The sequence below is a fragment of the Brassica napus genome, chromosome A5, assembly GCF_020379485.1.
Source record: "Brassica napus cultivar Da-Ae chromosome A5, Da-Ae, whole genome shotgun sequence".
In the NCBI taxonomy this organism is placed as follows: domain Eukaryota; kingdom Viridiplantae; phylum Streptophyta; class Magnoliopsida; order Brassicales; family Brassicaceae; genus Brassica; species Brassica napus.
Window position 1 is genome coordinate 22,921,946 of NC_063438.1, and position 24,093 is coordinate 22,946,038.

At 35.6% G+C, this 24,093-nt stretch overlaps 3 protein-coding genes across 3 annotated transcripts; 1 reads left to right on the top strand and 2 right to left on the bottom strand.

Annotated features, from left to right (window-relative positions):
• Positions 1-3,392: 3,392 nt before the first annotated feature.
• LOC106452206 (jacalin-related lectin 35) lies at positions 3,393-5,686 on the top strand. Its single transcript, XM_013894261.3, has 5 exons — positions 3,393-3,608; positions 3,897-4,106; positions 4,186-4,647; positions 4,744-5,190; positions 5,291-5,686. The coding sequence occupies exons 2-5, from the start codon at positions 3,912-3,914 to the stop codon at positions 5,537-5,539; spliced, it is 1,353 nt and encodes a 450-aa protein (XP_013749715.1). The 5' UTR covers positions 3,393-3,608; positions 3,897-3,911; the 3' UTR covers positions 5,540-5,686.
• Positions 5,687-6,632: 946 nt separating this feature from the next.
• Positions 6,633-10,647, bottom strand: LOC106452207 (jacalin-related lectin 34). Its single transcript, XM_013894262.3, has 6 exons — positions 10,511-10,647; positions 9,114-9,273; positions 8,259-9,005; positions 7,721-8,179; positions 7,162-7,623; positions 6,633-7,062 (listed from the first exon to the last, which is right to left on the bottom strand). The coding sequence occupies exons 2-6, from the start codon at positions 9,255-9,257 to the stop codon at positions 6,811-6,813; spliced, it is 2,064 nt and encodes a 687-aa protein (XP_013749716.2). The 5' UTR covers positions 9,258-9,273; positions 10,511-10,647; the 3' UTR covers positions 6,633-6,810.
• Positions 10,648-19,181: 8,534 nt separating this feature from the next.
• Positions 19,182-20,551, bottom strand: LOC111215696 (nitrile-specifier protein 1-like). Its single transcript, XM_022719661.2, has one exon. The coding sequence runs from the start codon at positions 20,549-20,551 to the stop codon at positions 19,565-19,567; it is 987 nt and encodes a 328-aa protein (XP_022575382.2). The 3' UTR covers positions 19,182-19,564.
• Between the last annotated feature and the right edge of the window lie 3,542 nt (positions 20,552-24,093).

Sequence of the window (24,093 nt, forward strand, 5' to 3'; positions counted from 1 at the left end):
CTACACCAAGCAGACATAAAAAACAGCACCACCATACCATAACAATAGTGGACAAGAGATAGCCCTATATCATGTTCCTACACGAACTTTCTTTGTATGCAACGCCACCAAGAAGAAGAGTCATGGTTGACTAATCCGACGACTATCCTCCTCTCACGCACCCACAACGCAGACCCACAACGGACGTACCTATCTTGAAATCAAAAGCATCTTTGGAGGCTCTTCAACAAAAGCAAAAAGACGGGCTCGATGAACTGCTTGTTACAATATCCCGACCACACTCCAAGGCCTACAAGAAGAGTGTGACCAAACACTGCCGAGACAGTCTTAGGGACCACCGTTGACACTGGGAAGTGCCAGTCACCACAAGGAATCTCTGAGGTAAGCTTAAGTTTGGAGACAACCCAAATGGTCTAAGCACCTCGCCTATAGTTGATTATGAGAACTGGAACCAATCTTTTCACATGCCAAAGGTTGAAACGGAGACACATACCAACCTACACAAACTGAAATAAGGAGCAGTCTTCTGATTAGCGAGCCACCTGCATCACAGAAGAAACGGGAAGAAGAACCGGGTAGAAGAGAGAGTTGAGCCGGATGACAACGGAGCTGCCAAGCATAACCATAGACGACCACACCGTTACATCAGATCCGTGAATCTCCACAAGCCAACACTAGTAACCTTAACACATGCTAGGAAATCCACCAGCATACATCACGCCGATGAGGAAACAACACTCTGAAGCACTCACAGCGTCAGAAGAGAGTCAGTACCAAGACACCAAGGCAATACCACATGACAAACTTCTAACGCCACACCTCCGACGAAGAACGGTACAGGCCAGATCTAAAGATCTACCACCGGAACATAGAGAGGAGTTGGCCTCCTACCACCACGCGCCGTCACCTATAAGATAGGATAGATCTGGAAAACCCACTCGTGAAACCCTAAAACGCCGACCCTGACTCAACCACCTCCTCTCTAACCTCACTTCAACACCAGAGAACCAAACCACAACCACCGGGTCCGGTCATGACTCAATCGGCGAGGTTATCTTTTTATACTTGTGAACATATTTACTTATTATAAAAGATGATGGAGACTATGAAATAAATTTATTCGAGATAAATATAAGATTGAGATCTGCATACTTAAAAGTAAAGAACTAGAATTAATAAAAGACCTACAAAATTTAGAGGACGGTATATTATATAGATAACACAAATTTATATTAATATTAATTTTAAATATGTATAAATATAAGATAAACTTATATTATATTTTATTGATAATATCTAAAATTTGAGAGACTCAATTAAAAAAATTAATATGAGAAATTTTGTGTAAAATTTTCAAATTATAAAAAGATTCATAAATAAAATAAAATAAAATATAATTTTATGTTTATATTTATAAAATAAAATCACTAATATAATAGAAATTCTAGTAAAACTATAAATAATAAATTTTATGAATTGTTTTTTGCCTTAATTAATAGCAGTGTTAAACTGAATTTAAATTGTTAATATTTATATGGATATGATATCCTTTTTAAAGCTGATTTATTACGATATTACAATTACGAGAAAGATTACATAGATGATTCAAGAACCGACAATATTATCTGCTTTATGAGGATCTAAGCCTAACTGCATTACTTGAACTGTCCTATGAAAATCCACGCCTGATCGGATTTACTTGCATCATGTTAAAAATTCTTTATAAATTTTTTTCTGCAATCCGTAAAAAGTTGTATAGTATAAGATTCAAAACTCAAATTTGGGTGTAGAAATTTTTAAATTTTAATCACTAGGAGACAGTGCTTCTGCATGGATAAAATATCTATGGAAGTAATAGTAACTCACCAACTATTTAGACCAAAAAAAAAAAAAAAAAAAAAAAAACTCACCAACTACGCTTTGAGACTTTTTCTCATTTATTGAATGAGTATAGTAGACTAGTAGACAGTAGTATTCTATAACAGATGGGTCCCATCTTAATGGTGCTTATATCAGTGGAAATGTCACATATGGCATTAATGTAATACGATAACAAATTAAATATAGCTTCTTTTTTTTTTTTTATAAAAGGCTAAATTAAATATAGCTACAATAATGTAAAAAATGCAATTTTCTCCAAAATAAAATGATGACGCCATTCTGAACATTTTGTCCGCAGAAAATTTCACCTACTTGTATAAGAAAAACAAGCTAGTAATATTTTGATTTCTTTTTTTTTTTATAAAGCTCAAGAGTTATAGTTTTATCACAACCTAATACTTGTACTATTTACGGGTAAGATACATATAATAATCCTAAACCAAAGTACATCAAATAACAAAAAAAATGTTGCATGTTTGGATGATAAAATCAATTTTATACGAAAACGAAAGCTGTAAGATTATAAGAAAATGGCATTGGAGTTTTTATATTCACATGATTTGTGGATTATTGAGATTTGAGAGAGTACCAAACTTGGAAATATATATAGCTCACGTGAATAACGAGTGTAACAGTTTCGTTGTTATAACTGGAGAGAAAAAGAGAGAAATGATCGTCCGACTTTTGTAAAACATGATTAATGGAGTCATGGGCCGTGCTCAGTGCATTTCTAATTCTAATGCCACGAACCCTAGCAATCTCTATCGTCTCTAATTACTCTCATTCATCTTTACGAAAATCAGAAGTTGTGAAATTATCACTATTTTAGAAAAGAAATGAAAATTTTAAAACACTGAGTGTTTAGGTAAGGTAACAGAATTTTGAAGACATGTTAAAAGAACAAACACGAACAACATAGTTTAGGATATCTTATGAAATTCTGTAGTCCACGTCCAAATTCATTATACTGAAATGTTATATCCTAATCTTTATTTGTTCAAAAAAAAAAAAAAAATCTTTATATCGATATAAAAGATACTTTATCTCTTGCTCAATGAAGCTTTCCCATCCGTTTTTATTTATTTATTTTATGGGAGCTTTTTATTAGTTTGAATTTTTTTTTTTGGGGGGGGGGATGCTACTGTGCTAGTTACGACTTTCATTGAAACATAATAACTCAAATGCCTTTAGTAGAAAAAACATAATTCGATGTTGAACTGCTAATATATACTACTATTTTTGTTTCATATTAAATGTCATTTTAGTTTTATTATAAATGTTATTTTACATTTCTAATGCATATTTGAAACATTTTTTTCCAAAAATTACTTTTATTTCTAATTTATTAATTAATGAAACCAAAAAAATATATTAAATATGGATAAAACAGAAAATTTAACAATTTTACTAATTTGTGTGCAAAAACCTTTTAAAAATATTATTATGAAACGGACAGTGTGCTTTTATAAATTTTCTCGTGAAATAAAGGTGTGTCGAGTGTACTGTTTTGTTTGGTACACATTCCTAACTAATCGAAGCTTCCCTCCCTCGTGGAGCACGAGTTGTTTAACTCGAAGCCTAAGAAAAAAGAAAGTAGTTAGTATTGATTTTTATTTTTTTTTTGTAAAACGTAGTGTCCGTATTCGAAACTGTTTTATATATATACAAAAAAGTACCAAGCCTGAAGCCACACATTCCACCTTCATCTCCATTTCTCGCACTTAAAGGTTTATCTTTCTCTCTTCCCTCTTACTCTTTTTTATCATTTTGTAAAACGTAATGTCCGTTATTTTACAAGTTTTCTTAAAAAAATTATGAATATCATCTGTAAAGGAAACTGAATCTACGAGAATATGATAATATTATCTAAAAGTAACGATCTAGTGGAAGTATTATAGTTCTCTCCACTTAGATTAGTTTCATCATTGTCCCTTTTTCAGTGTGGCCAGTGGAAACGATGCATGAATGTTCATGACTCTTCTATAATTTTCGTATGCGTTTCTAATTAAATTTAGGTTTAAGAAATAACAATGGCGACAAAGTTGGATGCTCAAGGTGGCCGTGGAGGAGAGGTATGGGACGATGGTGGTGTTTATGAGAACGTCAAGAAAGTGTATGTCGGTCAAGGTGACTCTGGTGTGGTTTACGTCAAGTTTGATTACGAGAAAGACGGCAAGATCGTATCACTTGAACATGGGAAGAAGACAATTCTTGACCCAGAGGAGGTAAAACATTTTCTTTATATACGTTCAACAAAATGACCAAGAGAGTTTTCTTGATTTTTTTTTTTTGTTTTTTTGCTAGTTTGAACTTGATCCAGAAGATTACATCACATCCGTGAAAGTGTACTACGAGAAGCTCTTTGGAACGCCAGTAGAGATCATCACGGCTCTTATCTTCAAAACATTCAAAGGCAAAGTTTCTCAGCCTTTTGGATTAGCTTCTGGTACAGAAGCTGAGCTTGGAGGTGGCAAGATCGTTGGATTCCATGGAAGTGCGAGTGATGCTATTCATTCTCTTGGAGCCTATATATCTCCTTCAACTACTCCGGTGACTCCACCGGCGTCAGGTGGTCCGACCAAACTGGATGCTCAAGGTGGTCGTGGAGGAGAGCTTTGGGACGATGGTGGTGTTTACGAGAATGTCAAGAAAGTGTATGTTGGACAAGGTGACTCTGGTGTGGTTTATGTCAAGTTTGATTATGAGAAAGATGGGAAGACTGTATCACTTGAACATGGGAAGAAGACAATTCTTGACCCAGAGGAGGTATAAATAGATATTTGTATTCTTGATTTTTGATCAAGCAAGGTATACATCTCTCTCTTTTCCTAATATTGAAATTATTGATGTATGGTTTTGCAGTTTGAGGTTGATTCAGATGATTACATAACATCTGTGAAAGTTTACTACGAGAAACTCTTTGGAACACCAACAGAGATCATCACGGCTCTTATTTTCACCACATTCAAGGGGAAAGTTTCTCAGCCGTTTGGAATGGCCTCTGGACAAGAAGCTGAGCTGGGAGGTGGCAAAATCGTTGGCTTCCATGGAAGTGCAAGCGACGTGATCCACTCTCTTGGAGTTTATATTGCTCCTACGTCCACACCAGTGACTCCCTCCGATACTATTCCAGCACAAGGTGGAGATGCTGGAGTTGCATGGGACGATGGTGTTCACGACGGCCTGAGGAAGATATATGTAGGACAAGGTGACTCTTGTGTGACTTATTTCAAGGCTGAGTATGTAAAGGATTCAAAGCCTGTCCTTGGAAGTGATCATGGGAAGAAGACACTGCTTGACCCAGAAGAGGTTGTTTTCTTGATTTCATCTTTAAAATTAGTTTTTCTTTTTTTTTGTTAATTTACAACCATTGAGTCTTTGAGTGTTGAATTGGTTGCAAAACGTGCAGTTTGTGCTCGAAGATGGTGAATATATCACAAGTGTGATAGGCTACCATGACAAGATTTATGGAGTAGATGCACCGGCGATCATCTGTCTTAAGTTCAAGACAAACAAGAGGACGTCTGACCCGTATGGAATGAACTCAGGAACTGAATTCGTGTTGGAGAAGAAAGACCACAAAATCGTTGGGTTCTACGGACAAGCTGGTGATTTTCTTTACAAGATCGGAGTTAAAGTGGCGCCCATAGCCAACTGATGCCGAACCAATCTTATTATATGTATGAATAAGATTATCATGTGTTTTTCTGGAGTCATATGGTCTATTGTTGTATTTGGTTTATCTTAAGCTTTAATGTATGTTTGTCTTGTTTATTGGCTGTCTAAATAAAGAAGGTTTCTTCTATTTTTATTTTAATAAACCTTATGTGTCTTTTGGAGTGCTAAATCTATACTATTATTTGCGAAGTAAATTTTTTGAATCGAGCTCTCACGTTAAAAGTTAGAGTGGTTAATAACGTTTATACCCTTAATAAATAAAATTTATAATTAAATTAAAAATAAAAACGAAAATTTAATTTATTTGATTAGATAATTGATTAAAATTAATAATAGTAAGAATTATCCAAAATCTGAAAATATAATTTAAAAAAGAGATAATTTCTGTATATATTGTATTGTTATCTGAAAAAGTATTTTAGTAAAAAGTTAAAAACACGAATTATATAACTAAATATTAATTAATTAAATAATTTGCGTAGTAAATTTTTTGAATCGAGCTTTCACATTAAAAGTTAGAGTAATTAATAACGTTTATACCCTTAATGAATAAAATTTATAATTAAATTAAAAATAAAAACGAAAATTTAATTTATTTGATTAGATCATTGATTAAAATTAATAATAGTAAGAATTATCCAAAATCTGAAAATATAATTTAAAAAGGAGATAATGTCTGTATATATTGTATTGTTATCTGAAAAAGTATTTTAGTAAAAAGTTAAAAACATGAATTATATAACTAAATATTAATCAAATAAAATTCTTAATTATATAATTAAAAATATAATATTGAATTATCCAAAATCTAAAAATATAATTAAAAAAGATAATTATATATATATATATATTGTATTGTTATCTGAAAAATTTAAAAACATAAATTACATAATTAAATATTAATCAAATAAATTTTTAATTATATAGTTAAAAATATAATATTAATTTATTTTAAAATTTATTTTAGTATAATGAATATAGTGTACAAAGAATTTTTCAAAAATTATGAAAATATTTAGGCCCGCATTGCGGGCAAAACACCTAGTGTATATGATTTAAGGAACTAGAGAAACAATTGGAACAAGCTTCTTTTATTAAAATGGATCACAAATCCATCAACAGACAGAACAATAACACAAAGAAAACACTTCACCACTGAAGAGATGAAACAAAAAGAAACAGCAGAATCAGCTTATTCAAAGTTCAACGTGCAAAGACCACAAAAGTGTGATAAATTCAAGATCTCCAGTATCAGTTGATGGGAAGGACATGGACTCCAAATTTGTGAAGCAGATCACCAGCACTTCCATGGAACCCAACGATCTTGTGACCATCCTCTTTGAGGTCGAACGGTGTGCCAGCGGTTAGCCCAAAGGGACCATATGTTGCTGGCTTATTAGTCTTGAACGTAAGCATGGTAACGATCGCGGAGTTACTCGCAAAGATTTTATCGAAGGTGCCATGTACTTCCGTGATGTACTCACTTGGATAGTTAAGCTCAAACTGCAATCAAAATAACCCAAACAAAACTGAATATTGTCCATATGTTAAAAAAAGGAAAAGAAAAAAAAGAAAGAAAGCAACAAAATAGGTTAGTAGTACCTCTTCGAATCCGAGTAGAGTACTTTTTCCATGTTCATCTCCTATGACTTCAGAAGAGCCATTGTTGTACACAAACTTAACTGCTCCTATACCATCTTGGGCTTGTCCTACAGACACTTTCCGTACGCCGTCGAAAGCACCATCATCCCATAATGTTCCTCCATCACCACCCTTAGCTTCTAGCTTCTTGGTTTGTGTTGCTGGAGTCAAGGGGATGGTGCCTACTGGGGCCAAGTAAACTCCAATAGCAGTAATACTATTATCACCAGCTCGGCCATGGAACCCAGTAATCTTGTGACCGTCTTCCTTGAGGTCAAAGTGTGTGCTACCTTCGAGACCATACGGTCCATATGTTCTGTTCTTGTTAGTCTTGAAAGTGAGCATTGTCAGGCCATCACTCCCTAAGATTTTGTCGTAGGTGCCTTCCACGATGGTTATGTATTCATCTGATTCAAGCTCAAACTGCGCAAGAGGAAGGCATAATACAATATTGAAACTTGTAGCTCCACATAGCTTAATTTTTTCTTTTAAGAAAAAGGGAAACTCTATTATATTATACCTCTTCATATCCAAGCAATGTTGGTGTCCCACGTTCAGCTCCAATAACCACTTGAGAGCCATTTCTGTATTCAAACTTGACAGCTGCGATACCATCTTGGCCTTGTCCAACAGAGACCTTTTTAACATTGTCGTGAGCACCATCGTCCCACACAGCTCCAGACGCACCACCCTTAGCTTCAAGCTTCTTCGGTGGAACGGTAGGAGTGGTGGGGGTGGAGGACACGGGAACGAAATACGCTCCAATGGAATTGAGATGGTCGCTGGCGAAACCGTGAAACCCTATGATCTTCTTGCCTTGAACTTGGAGAGTAAACTTTTTACCACTGCCATCGAACTCATAGCCGAGGTAGTCAGAAGTCTTCTGGTTAGTTTTGAACTGGATTCCCAAGATGACATTGGCTGAATCATACCAACCCTCGACTGAAACCAGATACTCGTCCGGATGGTTAATCAAAATCTGCAGTGATTCACAATGTCAGTACCAAGAAAATAATCATTCTAGTGAAATAACTTGATTAAAATTCTTATTAGCTTACCTCTCGCGTTGAACCTCTACTACCTTGCACACCGCGGAGAGCTCCTTGTTTCGGTTGTCCCGCTTTCACATAGTCAAACTGAACGAATTGAACTCCTACCCCACCGGTTCTTACGGTTATCTTTGTCACGCCGTCGTGATCGGATCCGTCGTCCCATGCGGTTCCTCCTGTGCCACCTTGTGCATCCAACTTTTCAGCCCCTGATCCGCCGGTTCCGGTTCCTCCAGTTCCAGTTCCACCGGTTCCTGTTCCTCCCGTGCCAGTACCACCGGTTCCGGTTCCCCCAGTTCCAGTTCCACCGGTTCCGGTTCCACCAGTTCCAGTTCCTCCGGTTCCGCCTGTACCAGTTCCTCCGGTTCCTCCCGTACCAGTTCCTCCGGTTCCAGTCCCACCGGTTCCGGTTCCGCCTGTACCAGTTCCTCCGGTTCCGGTTTCGCCCGTACCAGTTCCTCCGGTTCCGGTTTCGCCCGTACCAGTTCCTCCGGTTCCGGTTCCGCCCGTTCCAGTGGGAATGGGAGCGTAGTGAACGTCGATGGAGTTGAGAACGTTGCCGCTCGTACCAAGGAAACCGGCGATCTGTTTACCGGTACCCTCCGGAGCAGAAATCTGGTAACCAGTTTTGTTTCCGTAGGGACCATAAGTCCCCTTGTTCGTTGTGAAAGTCAACGACGTTATCACGTCTTGCGTGCTCAGCGTTTTGCCGTAAGCAGACAGAGCCGTTATGTACTCGTCCGGACCCAAAGTGAACTATTACATAACAAAACAAAAAGTTCAATTATTGTGTTACATAACATATTATTACGCTTTACTATTAAAATTGAAAGTATAAAAGACTTTTGTTTGTTTTCAACTAACCTCGGCAGTTTTGGGCCCAACGGAGCCACGACGCTGAGATTGAAGAGCGGTTCCGGCGTACGTGACCTGGATTGAGTAGATGACGTCATCGTACGTAATCTGAACTTTGTTCACCTTTGCGTGCTTACCATCGTCCCAAGACATTGTCGCTTTCGATTACCTGTTCGTATATTATACAGTAATAGAGATTTAATTTTGTTGTTCTTGACTAAATGTAATAAACTGATCTATAGCAGTGTTCTAAGAGCATTTCCAATGGTACACTATAATTTTATATATATTTCACTCTAATATAGAGTAACTCTATTATAGAGTTGAATTTGCTCCAATAGTTCACTCTATAATAGAGTGAAATATAGAGTATTCTTGTAAGTCATGGTAAATAATAGAGAAAATTATAGTATAACATTGAAGATGGTCTAAAATACAGTCGTCCAGGCGGCTTCTAAGCGCTATACGGTAGCCAACCGTATTATTTTTATATTATACAGTGTTTTATGTGGATTTATATAATTCTGACGAATAACAACGCTTAGGCGGACATTATGCAGACGTCTAGGCGGATTTTAAGCATCTTTTATATATTTAAAATAGATTTAATTTTTATAATTTAAAACTATTTATATATGTTAAACTATATATTTATACATAAAATTGGATTTAAAATATATTTATGTTCAGTTTTTTTTCAAAAATAATGTATATATATTAATCTTATACTTATATTTCGTGTAAAAATATATATCCGTATATACCCCGTTTAAATGTCCGCCTATACGATTAGACGTTATACAGTTATGTAACGCGTAATGAACGCTCAACGTGTTTTAGAACATGCTCTATAGTGTAGATGAAAGTCTCAAGTCAAAGCTAATAAATCCGGTTCCTTAATCTAAACGCACCTCTCATCAATATAATACTGTATATTTTTAAGAAAAAATATTAAATTATATAATTAAGAATAAAAGTGAATCAAACAACAAAGACACAAGTGGCATGTAAATCTTTTTGTACTATAAAATTTTCAAAAATTTCTCACCTTCTTTCCACCATTTATATTAAAATAAGAAATTCATGTCAACCTCTGGAGAAGCTTCAACATCTAACTCATGTGATGAAACCGGTCTATGTCTAAGTCTTTACAACACTTAATGATAATAATCTCGAGCATTGGTTAATCAAAAGTCAAATAGGTCTCTTAGTTTTTCTTTTTCAAAAGTAAGCGATTGAGATAGAAATGAAAAGAATCAACTGATTATTTTCGCACACCAGGTACGTAATACATACATACGTGATGCATTTATATATACATTTTTTAAATATATACTTCTGTTCGAAAAACTTATATAATACATACAGAGAGAGAGAGAGAGAGAAGTCAGTGAGAGAGGGATTACCTGATTGTAGTGATTATGAATCTGATGATGAGGATGAAGGTTTGGTGTGGGAGAAGAGAGCCTAAATGCTAGGATTTATATACAACGAGCTTTGTTATAATTTAGTGTATTTAATTACAACAATAATACGCATCACATGGGCCCTTTATAAAAATATTAACGTGGGTCCACAAGTATGTAATAGTTCTTGTAACTTTCCTTCTCATGAAAAGATAAACCATTTTGTTGACCATTTTTCCTTGTTGATTAGAAATTCCACCTAACCTAATCCTGCTGGTTTCTAAACTCATGGTTTAATTATTTCTTTACCTAAATTAGATTATACACGTAAAATTACCAAAATTATGCATGTTTTTGAATTGTATACTTATCGGGCCTCTGTTTAGTACACACGATGGGTACTAAAATTCAACGGAACTTTTTTGATCGATCATTTCCTTAACTATCTCGTGAATTGATCGTGCATCGCATGCCTGAATAATAATACAGTGCTTGGCTGTCACCTGTGTTTATTTATTTCCCTGATACCCATATCGTTGTAACCGATCGATTCTAATCATATTTTGTATTTTTTTTTTCGTTTGAAATCGGTTTTTGTTGTAACAATATGTACTAATTAAAATTACTGAGATGTCTAGTCTAACCCTCCTAACAATTTGAGTTTTTAATTCAGTATTTTCTCGTTTTATTGTATTTGTCGTTTTAGGTTCATGTACACATTTAATTTTGCATATTTTTTAAAATAAAAACATTATTACTTATACATCTAACTATATTTCAATCAATAGAAAAACAAACTGGAGAATATTTGCTAATAAATATTACATCGAATTATAAAACGATACTTATTTTAAAACAAAAATTTTAATGAAGTTGGAATTATTCGGGAATCTTCTTAATTTTTCAAGAAATTGCTAACTTTTTTTGTTCTTTCATCAAGGCATGCAATTTAAATAACAGAAATGGCCACTCGTGGGTCTCGTGGTCATTATTTATTTATATTGTCATGACAATAATGATAACTGGTTAAGCTTTACAAATAACTGGTCTCGGGGTCATTATTTATTTATATTATCATGACAATACTATCACACTCTGAGTAGGGCACGTCCAAGTCTAAACTCGTGGAACGTGTATGCTAGGATCAGATCTCCGCTTCCTTACGCGGCTGATCCAAGATTGATATTGTAAACTCAATCGACGTGATGGAGGTAATTAATACTCCATCAGTTTTTAAAAGATACATATTCTAGATTTTTCACATATATTAAAAAAATTCATTAAATATGTATTGTTTTTTTATGAATAACATTTTTTCATAACTTCTACCCAATAGAAATTTAATAAATACTAATTTTTTCGAAACTTACAATTTTTCATAAAATCATACATTGAAAAAGTAAAAAATATATCTTTTTGAAACAATTTTTTTTTCCAGAACATACATCTTTTAGGAACGGAGGGAGTATATTGTGAGAAAACGTTTATCTTTTATCGTATGATACGGAACTCGTTTTTTTTAAATCCACCCTTGTAATACATAACTACTCACATCGGGAATGGACTATCTCACACTGCTGGATTTGTAAAAGACGAAGCAAAATATACAATCTAACATTCCTAACTATAAGACGGTAGGGGAAAGTACCCAAAACTTATTTCAAACAAAATGGAGCACAAAATCCTGGACGACTTAAAACGCTGAAACATTACAAGCCATAGGTCAATAATATCAGTAACGAATAATCATTGTTAAACGGTTAGACGGTACACCACGTAGTAGGCACGATTATATCTTTAAAGAATATCACTATCTATTAATAAATGTGTACTACTACTACTACTACTAAGGGCATCTCCAAACATCATTATGGAGTAAAATCTTCTCCAACCCCACTCCATTTTGGAGTTGAAAATGGAGTAATGGCTAGGGTTACTCCATTTATGGAGTAATCTTACTCATTACTCCATTTTGGAGTTGGACTTTTTTTATTTATAAAATGGTCCTTTAAATCTTTAATGTTTCTATTTTTTACTTAAATAATATTTAAAATGATACAATAACATGAAAATAGTATATTCCACAAAAGATTATTTAATAATTTTAAATAAATGCATAAAATAACAGAAAACATAAATAATTAAAATAAAAATAAAAATAACATAAAATAAGTAATTTAATAATCTGGAAAATCCGTTCCGGATCCGCTAAGGTCGGTGAAATATTGCCCAAACGGAGAAGTCTGAGAAAGAGCTTGTTGATCTTGTGATTCAGCATTTCGCTTTGATATTATTTGTATTTGTCAGACTTCTTTATATTGGTGAAAAACGAGGATTTCCTGGAATGCTTGGCAGTTTAGATTGCATGCACTGGAAGTGGAAGAATTGTCCTACCGGTTGGGCGGGACAATATGCGGGTCGTAGTGGATCACCAACTATAATTCTTGAAGCTGTCGCAGATTATGATCTTTGGATATGGCATGCATATTTCGGAATGCCAGGCACTAATAACGATATCAACGTGTTGGACTCTTCTTATCTTTTTTCCAATCTTGCTCAAGGTATTGCTCCTCCTGCTCATTATTTTATTCAAGACAAAGAATATTATATGGGTTACTATTTAGCGGATGGTATTTATCCAAAATGGTCGACCATAGTACAAACTATTCAAGAGCCAAGGAGTCCTAAAAACAAATATTTTGCAACGCAACAAGAAGCATGCAGGAAAGATGTTGAACGTGCATTTGGAGTTCTACAGTCGCGCTTTGCTATTGTCAAAATGACCTGTTCGTTTTTGGAAAAAAAAATGTGTTACATGACATTATGACTACATGTATAATTTTACATAACATGATAATTGAAGATGAGCGTGAACTTGATGCACCAATTGAACTTGGAAGAGAAGCTCCACCTCCAGATATCGAAATTGCAGAAGATGAAAATGTCCGATTTCAAAATTTTCTTGCTCGATTTAGGAATATCAAAAATAAAGAAGCTCATTTATCAAAAATAAAGAAGCTCATTTTTCATTACGAAATGCATTAGTTGATCATTTGTGGGAAAAATATTCTAATGCTCATTGTTGAACCTATATATATGTTGTCTTTTTTAATGATTTCTTGTACTTTTTAATAATAAATATTTAATTCAAATGATTTATATTTTAATTATTATCGTAAACATAAAATAATTGGGGTTAATTGGTAAATTCTTATAAGTATAAGATTTTATTTGCAATTATTAATAAAATAAAAATGAAATTATTTAAGAAATATTATTTTTGGAGTAGAAAATGGAGTAATACATTGGAGTAAAACCTTACTCCATTTTGGTGTTGCACCATTTTGGAGTAAAAAATGGGGTAATACATTGGAGATGCTCTAAAACCAGATCATTAATATCAACTATTGAGATCACAACAATTCAATATTTTAGTGACACGTGAATAACGAGATTATATAGTAGTTATATAAATTATTTATGGGCTTATATTGACGCAGATCAATTAATACAGTTGTTCCCAATGGATCACTAACTCAGCATAACTTCTAAGGTCAACTCTCAATCTCTGATAATTATTTCTTTGACTTTGATTACAAACAATTCGTGTTCATAATTAAAAGTAGAATTGCGTGAGCAAAAGAAATGCCAGAAAGGCGGAAGCACAAGGAGGCCAAGTGACCAGGATCCAGGCCGCAGCAGGCGTCAGGAGTGTTCAATATGTTAAGTTCGGATATGTCAAGAACGGACAAACCGAAGACCAAGGGCCGTCCTATCGCAGCTGGAATTTGGTTATTGGGTTGGGCCGAGGGAGGAACGTATTTCTCTTGGGTGTTTGCTTTCTTGAGTCTGATAAAAGTTAGTTTTTGGGTTGTGTTGACGATTCTTAAGTCTTAACTCTATAAAAGATAGCTGGCTATCTTTGACAACTACAATTACTAATAAACTAGTGTATCATATTAGGCTGTCAAAAAAAAAAAAAAAAAAAAAAAGTGTATCATATTACAACGAAACACATTGTTAATGAGGTATCATATGATCACAGAATTGGTAACTTCAAGATAACTTTATTAGAGAAGGTATATATGTCGGAGAAGGCGATTGCAACTTTTGGCTAATTAGTGACTGGAATAATAGTAGGAGTGGTCACATGTCTTTGTGTCCATTTGTTAGAGAATGTTCTATGAACTCTGTATATGTACATGGTCTAACTCTTCTTTGTGGACTTCACGTCGACGAAGGGCCAGTTTACCTCTTCTTTTAAGTCTTCTCGTAAGCGCATTTATCAAAGAACCCAACTCAAAACGAAGCGGACATGTTATTGAGTTGAACCGGATTATTGTTGGAAGTAAAACCCTAGAAGAATAACTCTTTTTTTTTTTTTTTTTGACAAAGGGCTTAACCCTAGAAGAATAACTAGTCCAATGATTATAAGAAAAAGAAATATTGTATTGCATGGTTTTAACTTTTAAGTTTTAACGTGAAATTTGATGGCGTCAATAAGTCCAAATATTAAGGAAGCATGGCGGTTTATATAAGGGAAATTGGTTTCTATGACTATGAAAAAACACTAATTAGCTACATAACCAATTTTTTTAATACACATATACACAGTTTCACTTTTGTATAATAATTCTATTTTATCTTTCAACACAACCGGTGAAACCTGAAAAAAATAAAAAAATAAAACTTCCTAACAATTTCCTGTCAAAAGTTACTCGTGGCTCTTTGATATTCATTTACCTTCTGCAATTAATTTTTTAATTTAGAGAAAGTGAATCTGTTTCTTCTCAGATTTGTAGAATTGTTGATGAAATTGTCTATGTGAGATTTCTGGGAGTATTTTGTGATCAAAAATTTTATCCCTAAATTCCAACCTTCTCTACTTCTGACACCACCAGCTCGCCGCTGCAAGTTACAGCCGATGCGGCAAGGAGCTTCACCCGGGCCGACGACGTTGCGGCTCTGTGCATCCATCTTCTCAATCTGAGATATTTTATTGAGTGAAGACGAAACGTGAAAACATGTAAGTTTTGATTTCGCGTACGAAGACGAGGAAGGAGATGAACAAAGATTGTATTTCTATACTATTTTATGAAATGAAACATATTGTCTTTTCTTCAAATTTGACTATTTTTTTGCCAAGTTTATTAATATATAATGTACTATTTACAAAGTTATATTTCATTTGATGCTTGGAAAAAAAATTCAATCTTGTTAGTTGTTGTTTCATGTTCTGTTGATATGAATTTTGTATTGGTGTATGTATGTGTTCTACATTATGTGGATATGATTTTGTAAAGAGAAATAGTATATTAAACGTCAATGGAATATAATTTATTATGACATTAAATAAAATAGAATACAATGTGATGTTGAACGGAATGATATTCATACGATGTTGTCTTTCCACTTCTTTTCTCTAATGCCGTTAATCTTCACATATTATCTCTACAATCAATCTGAATTTGGGGTCAACAATTAACTTCTTCTATGCAATCATAAATATTTCATAATTTCACCGATATGTATTATTCTATCTAATTTGTTTCATTTTAGTTGGATTTAAGATTTATATTTAAATTTAGGGTTTATAAATGAGTTTAGGGTTTAGTGATTAAAATTTAGGGTTTACTATTTGGAAGGTGGAGGTTGAGATTGGGGTTAGCATTAACTTCTTTCATGCAAGCATAGTCATTTCATAATTTCATATATGTACTGTCCATATTTTGATATTTGGGTTAGGGTTTTATATTTTCTTTTAGGGTTTACTTATTAATTTTTTGGGTTTAGTTTATGTACTGTTTGAGTTGACATTTAGGGTAAGCATTAACTCATTTCATGTAATCATAGACATTTTAAGAATTGAACAATATATACTATACTAGTTCATTTGTTACTATTCTATTTTGATAATACTTCATATGTACTAGTTTGCATATTTTGATATTTGGGTTAGAGTTTATATTTAATTTTAGGGTTTAGTGATTAATTTTTTGGATTTAGTTTATAGAAGGTTTGGGTAAACGCTGGGATAAACATTACTTACTATCATGTAATCTTAAACATTCCTTGCTATGGTAGTCCTATACTATTTTGGTTATATGGAATGTAATTTTTGTAACTTTTAATTCTTCAGGTATGTTCACATATTTTACATACTTTAAATACACTTTTTAATTTAAAGCATCTATTAATTTTTCTCATTTTACTGCATACAGTTAAAAGTTAGGTGATAAATAATTTGGGACATGCGCTTTGTTTCCATATCTCTTATATATTAAAAGAGGAGCATTGCAATTAATGCGTTCACACCAATATTGACACGTGTCGTTTAGAGAGACACTCTCACATATTTGTTTCCTTATTTTTCATCTTTTGGAGCATGTTGGCATTTTTTTGTGTGATCGTAACGAGCTTTTGATTATAAACTAGCATGAGGATTAAAACACTTTCTAAAAAGTTTGTAATCTTCTTCACACCTTCGAGGTTTCAACATATCTCATCAGACATCAGGAGATGACAATTTTTATAGACAAAAAGGATTATAAATTGCAAACTGAAATGAAAAGAATTGTGTTTTAAGACAAAATAGAGAAATCCAATACATCTGTTAGTCTACTGAACATAGAAGTCTCCTCTTCCTTCTTCGCATGGCCTATACGACGACGATCCATCTTGGTTATTCTCGGCGAGGTTCTTGAGATGGGGACTTTAGTCGTGGACAAGCGTCACGCAAACTGAGATGAAAAGAACTGTGTTTCTCGATCGAACCTGTGAGAAATCCAACGCATCCGTTACTCCATTGTTGAAGTCTTGAAGAGGAGAAGAGAACATGTAAGTTTCTATTCATTAGATCGGCTTTATGAGGCGAATTCTTTTGCATCTTTGTGCATACCTGTTGATTATTACTGTCAAAAAGAGAACTCCTCTCCCATTGTTTCGTCAAGCTTAAAATTATCGTTATTAGAAACTACTGCAGCTCACGGACTCTTCTCCCCTTTCTTTCGTCAAGCTCACGAACACAAATGATAAAATTTTTATATTGCCAATGATAATAATTTTACGTTTGCATTGCTGGCTAGCACACTCTGACCTACCATACGTTCTTTTAAGCATACTATTTATTCTTTATTATCACGTACAAATTAATGGAGGCGGTGCATGCGAAGACAAATAGGGTCGAAGTCTTATGAGATCATGGAGATTCTGCAACAGAGTTGATAATTGGTACATAATCTATAGGATAAACACACAACTTTCAAGCTAAACTAGAAGATTCTCTTTTTTTTTTTCTTGTGTTGTGCAGTTTGTTGTAGATGAATGGCTAAGAGAGGCACGTAAAAACCAAAAAAAAAAGTTATATTCATATGCAACTGTTATTAGTTCCAAGTTGAAACTTCTGATTGTGGATTTACCGAATCGAACCGGCCGGTTCCGAGTTGGAACGTCTATTGAAATCAACGAAGATAAACCATGTTTCAGTTCGGTTATTTCAAGTTTACTATATGATTTCCTATTTTGCTAATATGCATGATTGTGTTAGTTATGAATATGAGATTTACATATATTTCAAAAACTTAGTTTATGGCAATAGATTTAAATCGTAATATCAGTTTTATCTTTATGCGTCTTAATAAAATTGAACTTTTTATTTATAAGACTTCTTCTACAATATTCTTCATCCTTAACCTCCAGCACTTTTGTGAATTTTTCAAACCAAAATAAATAAAACTTTTATATTTTACGGAATAAAATACAATAAAATCCACATACAATTAAACCGATGTCCACATTTAACAGACTTTATGTCTTTTCATCTTATAAATATCAAAAATAATAATCTCATTCTGCGCAACGCGCAGGTTATCCCCTAGTGTTATTGTAAATACACTACAAAAAACACGACGTCATCTACTCTCTCACTTGCAACTGAAAACTTGTTAAGTGCATGAATAAAACTGAACAATTTAAGATTTAAATGTCTAACATTACATTATGTCAAAATCATTGCCATTCACCTAATTTATGTTGGTTATTCTGAAAATAAGCCGTTTATATAATGCATGCTCTTTTATTTGTGATAATCTATCTACAGGCATCGAGATATATTTTTTCTGTACGCACCTATACGAAAAAAACATCGCATTTCTTCAAACCTTCAACACATGAACTTTAATGTCCCGAAACCTTGTTGATATCTTTTTATATATGTGCGGTGGTATTTGATAGAATCACTCTTTTATGTAGGACTATAGTGAAATAAAGCGCTACGTGATTTGTATGATTCATCGTGACAGTTGAAAATTGAAATTAGGGCTTGAAATTCTTTTCAATACATTTTTCTTGTAACAATTTCTCATTACATTTTTGTTTCTTTTGTATGTATTTATTTTAGAAATACCAAGATGTTTTTATTCTATTTTCTTGTTGGTTGTTTGTTTCTTTCCAATTTTTAAAATATATTTCATATTTTTCTTTAAAAAAACAGATTTTTTTTTGTGTAACCGATCATGATCCCGAGCAGTACTATAATTGTGTGATGCGGGGCTCCACACAAGTCATATTCAGTTCAAGCTTTAATTAGGCCAAACAGTTAGATTTGTTCAGATTGGAGTATGTATATATTGGCTTTTAAAGGATTAAGAAAAAAGTGTAGTATATATATGAACTATCCGTGTAGACCACTCTTCATGACTTATTGAAAAACTGTAGGTATAAAGGATTAGGATTGATGTCGCTATAATGTACACGTGCTTTCTAAGTTTCCAACACATCCATCGTTGTTCTTAATTAGGTGATTTTTATGGAGAAAAGTGACGGAAAACAAGCCAATTCATTAAAAAAAGGAAACATACATAAACAAAACAGAAAAGATAATGAAGGATAGTATGGTATATCACACGACCCTTCCTTACTGCATCACACACAACGCAAACATATAGAGAAAAAAAAAGAAGGATGATGAAGGATCATATGGTATCACGTCCCTCCCTTATTGAATCACACACACAACACAAACAGCCACAAACGGTAATGATCAAACCAAAGCGTTTAAGCAGAGTCAAACTCGTAAAAGAAGAGATCATCAAAACGGTCATTGGTGACAGCTTTACCACCATGCATCAGCAGCCCTTTCTTACCATCAATTATCCCACTCGTGGAAGCTGACCATCCTCTAACATCCGGAGTCTCCTTCTCTTCTTCATTTAGAACGTTTCCGAGCGAAACATCTACATTTCCTAGGATCGGGATCCCAACATGTATTGATAGTCCTGTCTCCTCCTCTCCACCGAACTTATCCAACCTCTCCCATTTCAGCGTCTCTGTATCCAACGCAAAAGTCCCATCGATCAACTGTCCCGGACCCACGTGAGCTTGTGGATCCATCGCTATCTCACCTCCGAACAACACAATGTGTTTCCCAACAACCGCACTAGCAAAAACGCTCCTCGCGGAAGGCTTCTCACCAAATGTTTCCACTTGTGTCCACGTGTCTTCAACCGGGTCGTAGTAGTGAACATCATCTATTTCACATCCGTTGAACCCATAAACAACCCAAACCTTCCCTTGCACTACTTGGAGCCCGGCTCCTCCTCTTATGCTAACCGATTCTCCTGGAGTCGCACACTGTACCCACTTCTGATCAGCGATGTTGTAAGCGTCCAGGGTCTTGAGCCGCTCCGTAGCACCCACTCCACCGAAAACATAAACATTGGTCTCATCGGCTGCCATAGAGTGGAAGCTACGAGGAGCGGGTCCTTCTTCCACGGGAGTTAGCAGTTTCCACTCATTCGTGTTCGTGTCAAAAGAGTAGAAACCGTTGTAGTTACGGGAAGCGTCTCGGCCTCCAAAGACATAGAGGCTTGATCCAACTGACACCATTCGGGCGCCTAAGCAAGAGAGGTGTGGAATGTCTCCCGTGGCTGGAGCAATGGACCAACTCTTGGTCTCGAGGTCAAACACGTAAAGGTCTTTATCAATTGGCACATTTGGTGTGAACTCTGTTAAACTATATAATCTAATCTCTCCTTGATACATTTACATAAGTTAGTTATTTATGTTATTACACAAAGAGTTGTAACTCTTCAAGTTGTGTCCTTTAGTATAAAGAGTTGTGTCTCTTATACTTGTATTGATTCGATCTCTATATAAAGATCAATCATCTGTTGTAAACACATTACCGAATCTCAATAATACAAAAGTATTTTCAGAAAAGTTTATAAGCCTGAAACGTCTATCTTATTCTTTCTCTCGAACTCGTGTGTAACACACTGTGATCGTTGTGTAACACAAGCGGTTGGTAAAAGATTAACATGGTATCAGAGCTTTACGTTTGAGAGGACAAAGAACAAAGCACTAGTAAGAGAAACACTTGGCGTGGAGAAAAGGAGGCTATAGGATTTTGTCATACGATTTCGGAATCATTCGAAACGATGAAGAATCAAGTGATCCCCATATTTGATGGAGAGAAGTACGACTTCTGGAACATCAAGATGACAACCATTCTCAAGACCAGGAAGTTATGGTCTGTGGTTGAAGAAGGCGTAGCAGTCCCACCAGCACAAGTGGATGAAACTCCTGAAACAGCAAGGACAAGATTGCTTAGAGAAGAAGCGATGATGAACGATACATTGGCTTTGCAAATCTTGCAAACTGCTGTATCGGATCATATATTCTCACGGATTGCAGCAGCATCAACATCCAAAGAGGCGTGGGATGCATTGAAGGAGGAGTATGAAGGCTCTCCTCAAGTTCGTTTGATTAAACTTCAAACATTGCGAAGGGAGTATGAGAATCTGAAGATGTATGAGAATGAAGACATTAAGGTCTTCACAGATAAGATAGTTGAATTGGCAAATCAATTAACTTATCATGGTGAACAGAAGTCAGATGTTCAACTCATACAAAAGATACTCATCTCTCTCCCAGCCAAGTTCGATAGCATAGTCAGTGTGTTGGAGCAAACAAGCGATTTGACTTCAACAAAGATGACAGAGTTGATCGGGATTTTGAAGGCTCATGAAGCAAGGCTGGCTGCAAGAGAAGAAAATACCAGTGAAGGAGCATTCGATGCTCGTGTTAAACACAAAAATTCTGGTGTTACACAAGACAACTCAAAGCGCTAAGGAGGCAAGAAGTGGTGCGGTTTCTGCAAGAGAAACAACCACAATGAGAGCGAGTGTTGGAGGAAACAGAAGAAGGAAGATCCAAAGAAGGATCACAGAAGTAACAAGGAGTGTTACAATTGTGGCAAGTTAGGCCACTTTGCAAATCAGTGCTACTCAAAGAAGAAAGAGAAGGCACATGTGAGTCTCGAAGAAGATTCAAATAAAGATCACATGTTGTTCAGTGCGAGCGAAGCAGCAACAACAGTGATGGAAGATGTCTGGTTAGTAGACAGTGGAGCAACTAATCATATGACAAAGGAGGAGAGTTACTTCTCAAAGCTTGATAGGAGTATCAAGGTTCCAATAAAGATTGGAAATGGAAGCACAGTCATGACAGCCGGTAAAGGAGACATTACCGTCATGACCAAAGGTGGCAAGAAGACCATCAGAAATGTATTCTTGGTTCCGGGTTTGGCAAAAAATTTGTTGAGTGTTCCACAAATTGTTTCAAGCGGATACCGGGTGAGTTTCCAAGAGAAGAGATGCATCATAGATGATGCAAAAGGAAGGAGGATAATGGATATCCCAATGACTCACAAAAGCTATCGAATCAGGATGAGTTCGGCTCAGGTAGAAGAAGCCTTGAGCGCTAGTGAGCAAGGAAAGATGGAGACATGGCACAAAAGACTTGGTCATGTAGGCGACAAAAGGTTGCAACAAAAGAAAGAAAAAAACTTGGTAAAGGGATTACCAAAGTTTAAAGTCAAGAAGGAAGCATGTGAGGCGTGTAGACTTGGAAAGCAATCACGCAAAAGCTTCCCAAAGGAATCTCAAACTAAGACAAGAGAGAAGCTTGAGATTGTACATACGGATGTATGTGGGCCGATGCAGCACCAGTCTGTTGATGGAAGCCGATACTTTTTGCTATTCTTGGATGATCATACTCACATGTGTTGGGTATACTTCATGAAGCAAAAGTCAGAGACATTCTCACTGTTCAAGAAGTTCAAAGCAATGGTGGAGAAGCAGTCGGATTGTACCATCAAGACACTGAGATCAGATGGAGGTGGTGAGTTCACTTCACGAGAATTCAACCGGTTCTGTGAAGAAGAAGGAATCAATAAGCAAGTCACCTTGCCTTATTCACCACAACAAAATGGTGCAGCGGAGCGCATGAATAGGACCTTGGTGGAGATGGCTAGATCGATGTTGGCAGAGCAAGACTTACCGCTCAAGTTATGGGCAGAAGCGGTATACACTGCCTCATATCTTCAAAACCGTCTGCCATCAAAGGCAATAGAAGAAGATGTCACTCCTATAGAGAAGTGGTGTGGACACAAGCCAGATGTGTCACACATGAGAATGTTTGGTAGCATATGCTACATACATATCCCAAATCAAAAGAGGAGGAAGCTAGACGTCAAGGCAAAGCGTGGAGTCTTTGTTGGATATAGCAACCAATCCAAAGGCTATAGAGTTCTCATTTTGGAGAATGAGAAGATTGAAGTATCAAGAGATGTCGAGTTTGAAGAAGGAAAGAAATGGGATTGGAAAAGGCAAGAAGAAGTGAGGAAGACATTGGAGTTGTCTATGGAAGACTCTCACTCGCCTGAAGAACAAACCGAAGGTGCATCCAGTCCTGAGGAACAAACCGAAGGTGCATCCAGTCCTGAGGAACAAACCGAAGGTGCATCCAGTCCTGAGGAACAATTTGGAAGTACTTTCAGTCCTGTTCTTTTTCAAAATGATGATCATGATACTAGTAGTGGAGATGAAGAAACTTCTGAGGCACCAAGGAAGTTCAAGTCCATGGTTGATATCATGGAAAGGGCACCGAGAGTAGAGCTTGATGAAGCGGCTCAAGCTATAAAAGCTTGTCTTCATGCAAATGAAGAACCATACACTTATGATGAAGCGTGTGGTACCAAGGAATGGAGAGAAGCAATGAATGAGGAGATAGCCATGATTGAGAAGAACAAGACGTGGGAACTAGTGGACAAGCCAAAGAAGAAGAATGTGATAAGTGTGAAGTGGATCTACAAGATCAAGACCGATGCAAACGGCAATCACATCAAGCACAAGGCGCGGCTAGTTGCAAGAGGGTTCTCTCAAGAGTATGGTGTTGACTACCTTGAGACGTTTGCTCCTGTCTCAAGACATGATACAATACGAGCCATACTTGCCTATGCGGCTCAGATGAAGTGGCGATTGTATCAGATGGATGTGAAGTCAGCCTTTCTCAATGGCGACCTCAAGGAAGAAGTGTATGTCACACAACCGCCTGGGTATGTGACACACGGGAAGGAACACAAAGTGTTAAGGCTACACAAAGCTTTATATGGTTTAAAGCAAGCCCCAAGGGCATGGTATGGAAGGATAGATTCATACTTTCTTCAAAACGGTTTTGAGAGGAGTATGAATGATGCGGCTTTATACATCATGAAGCAAGGAGGAGATGTGTTGATCGTGAGT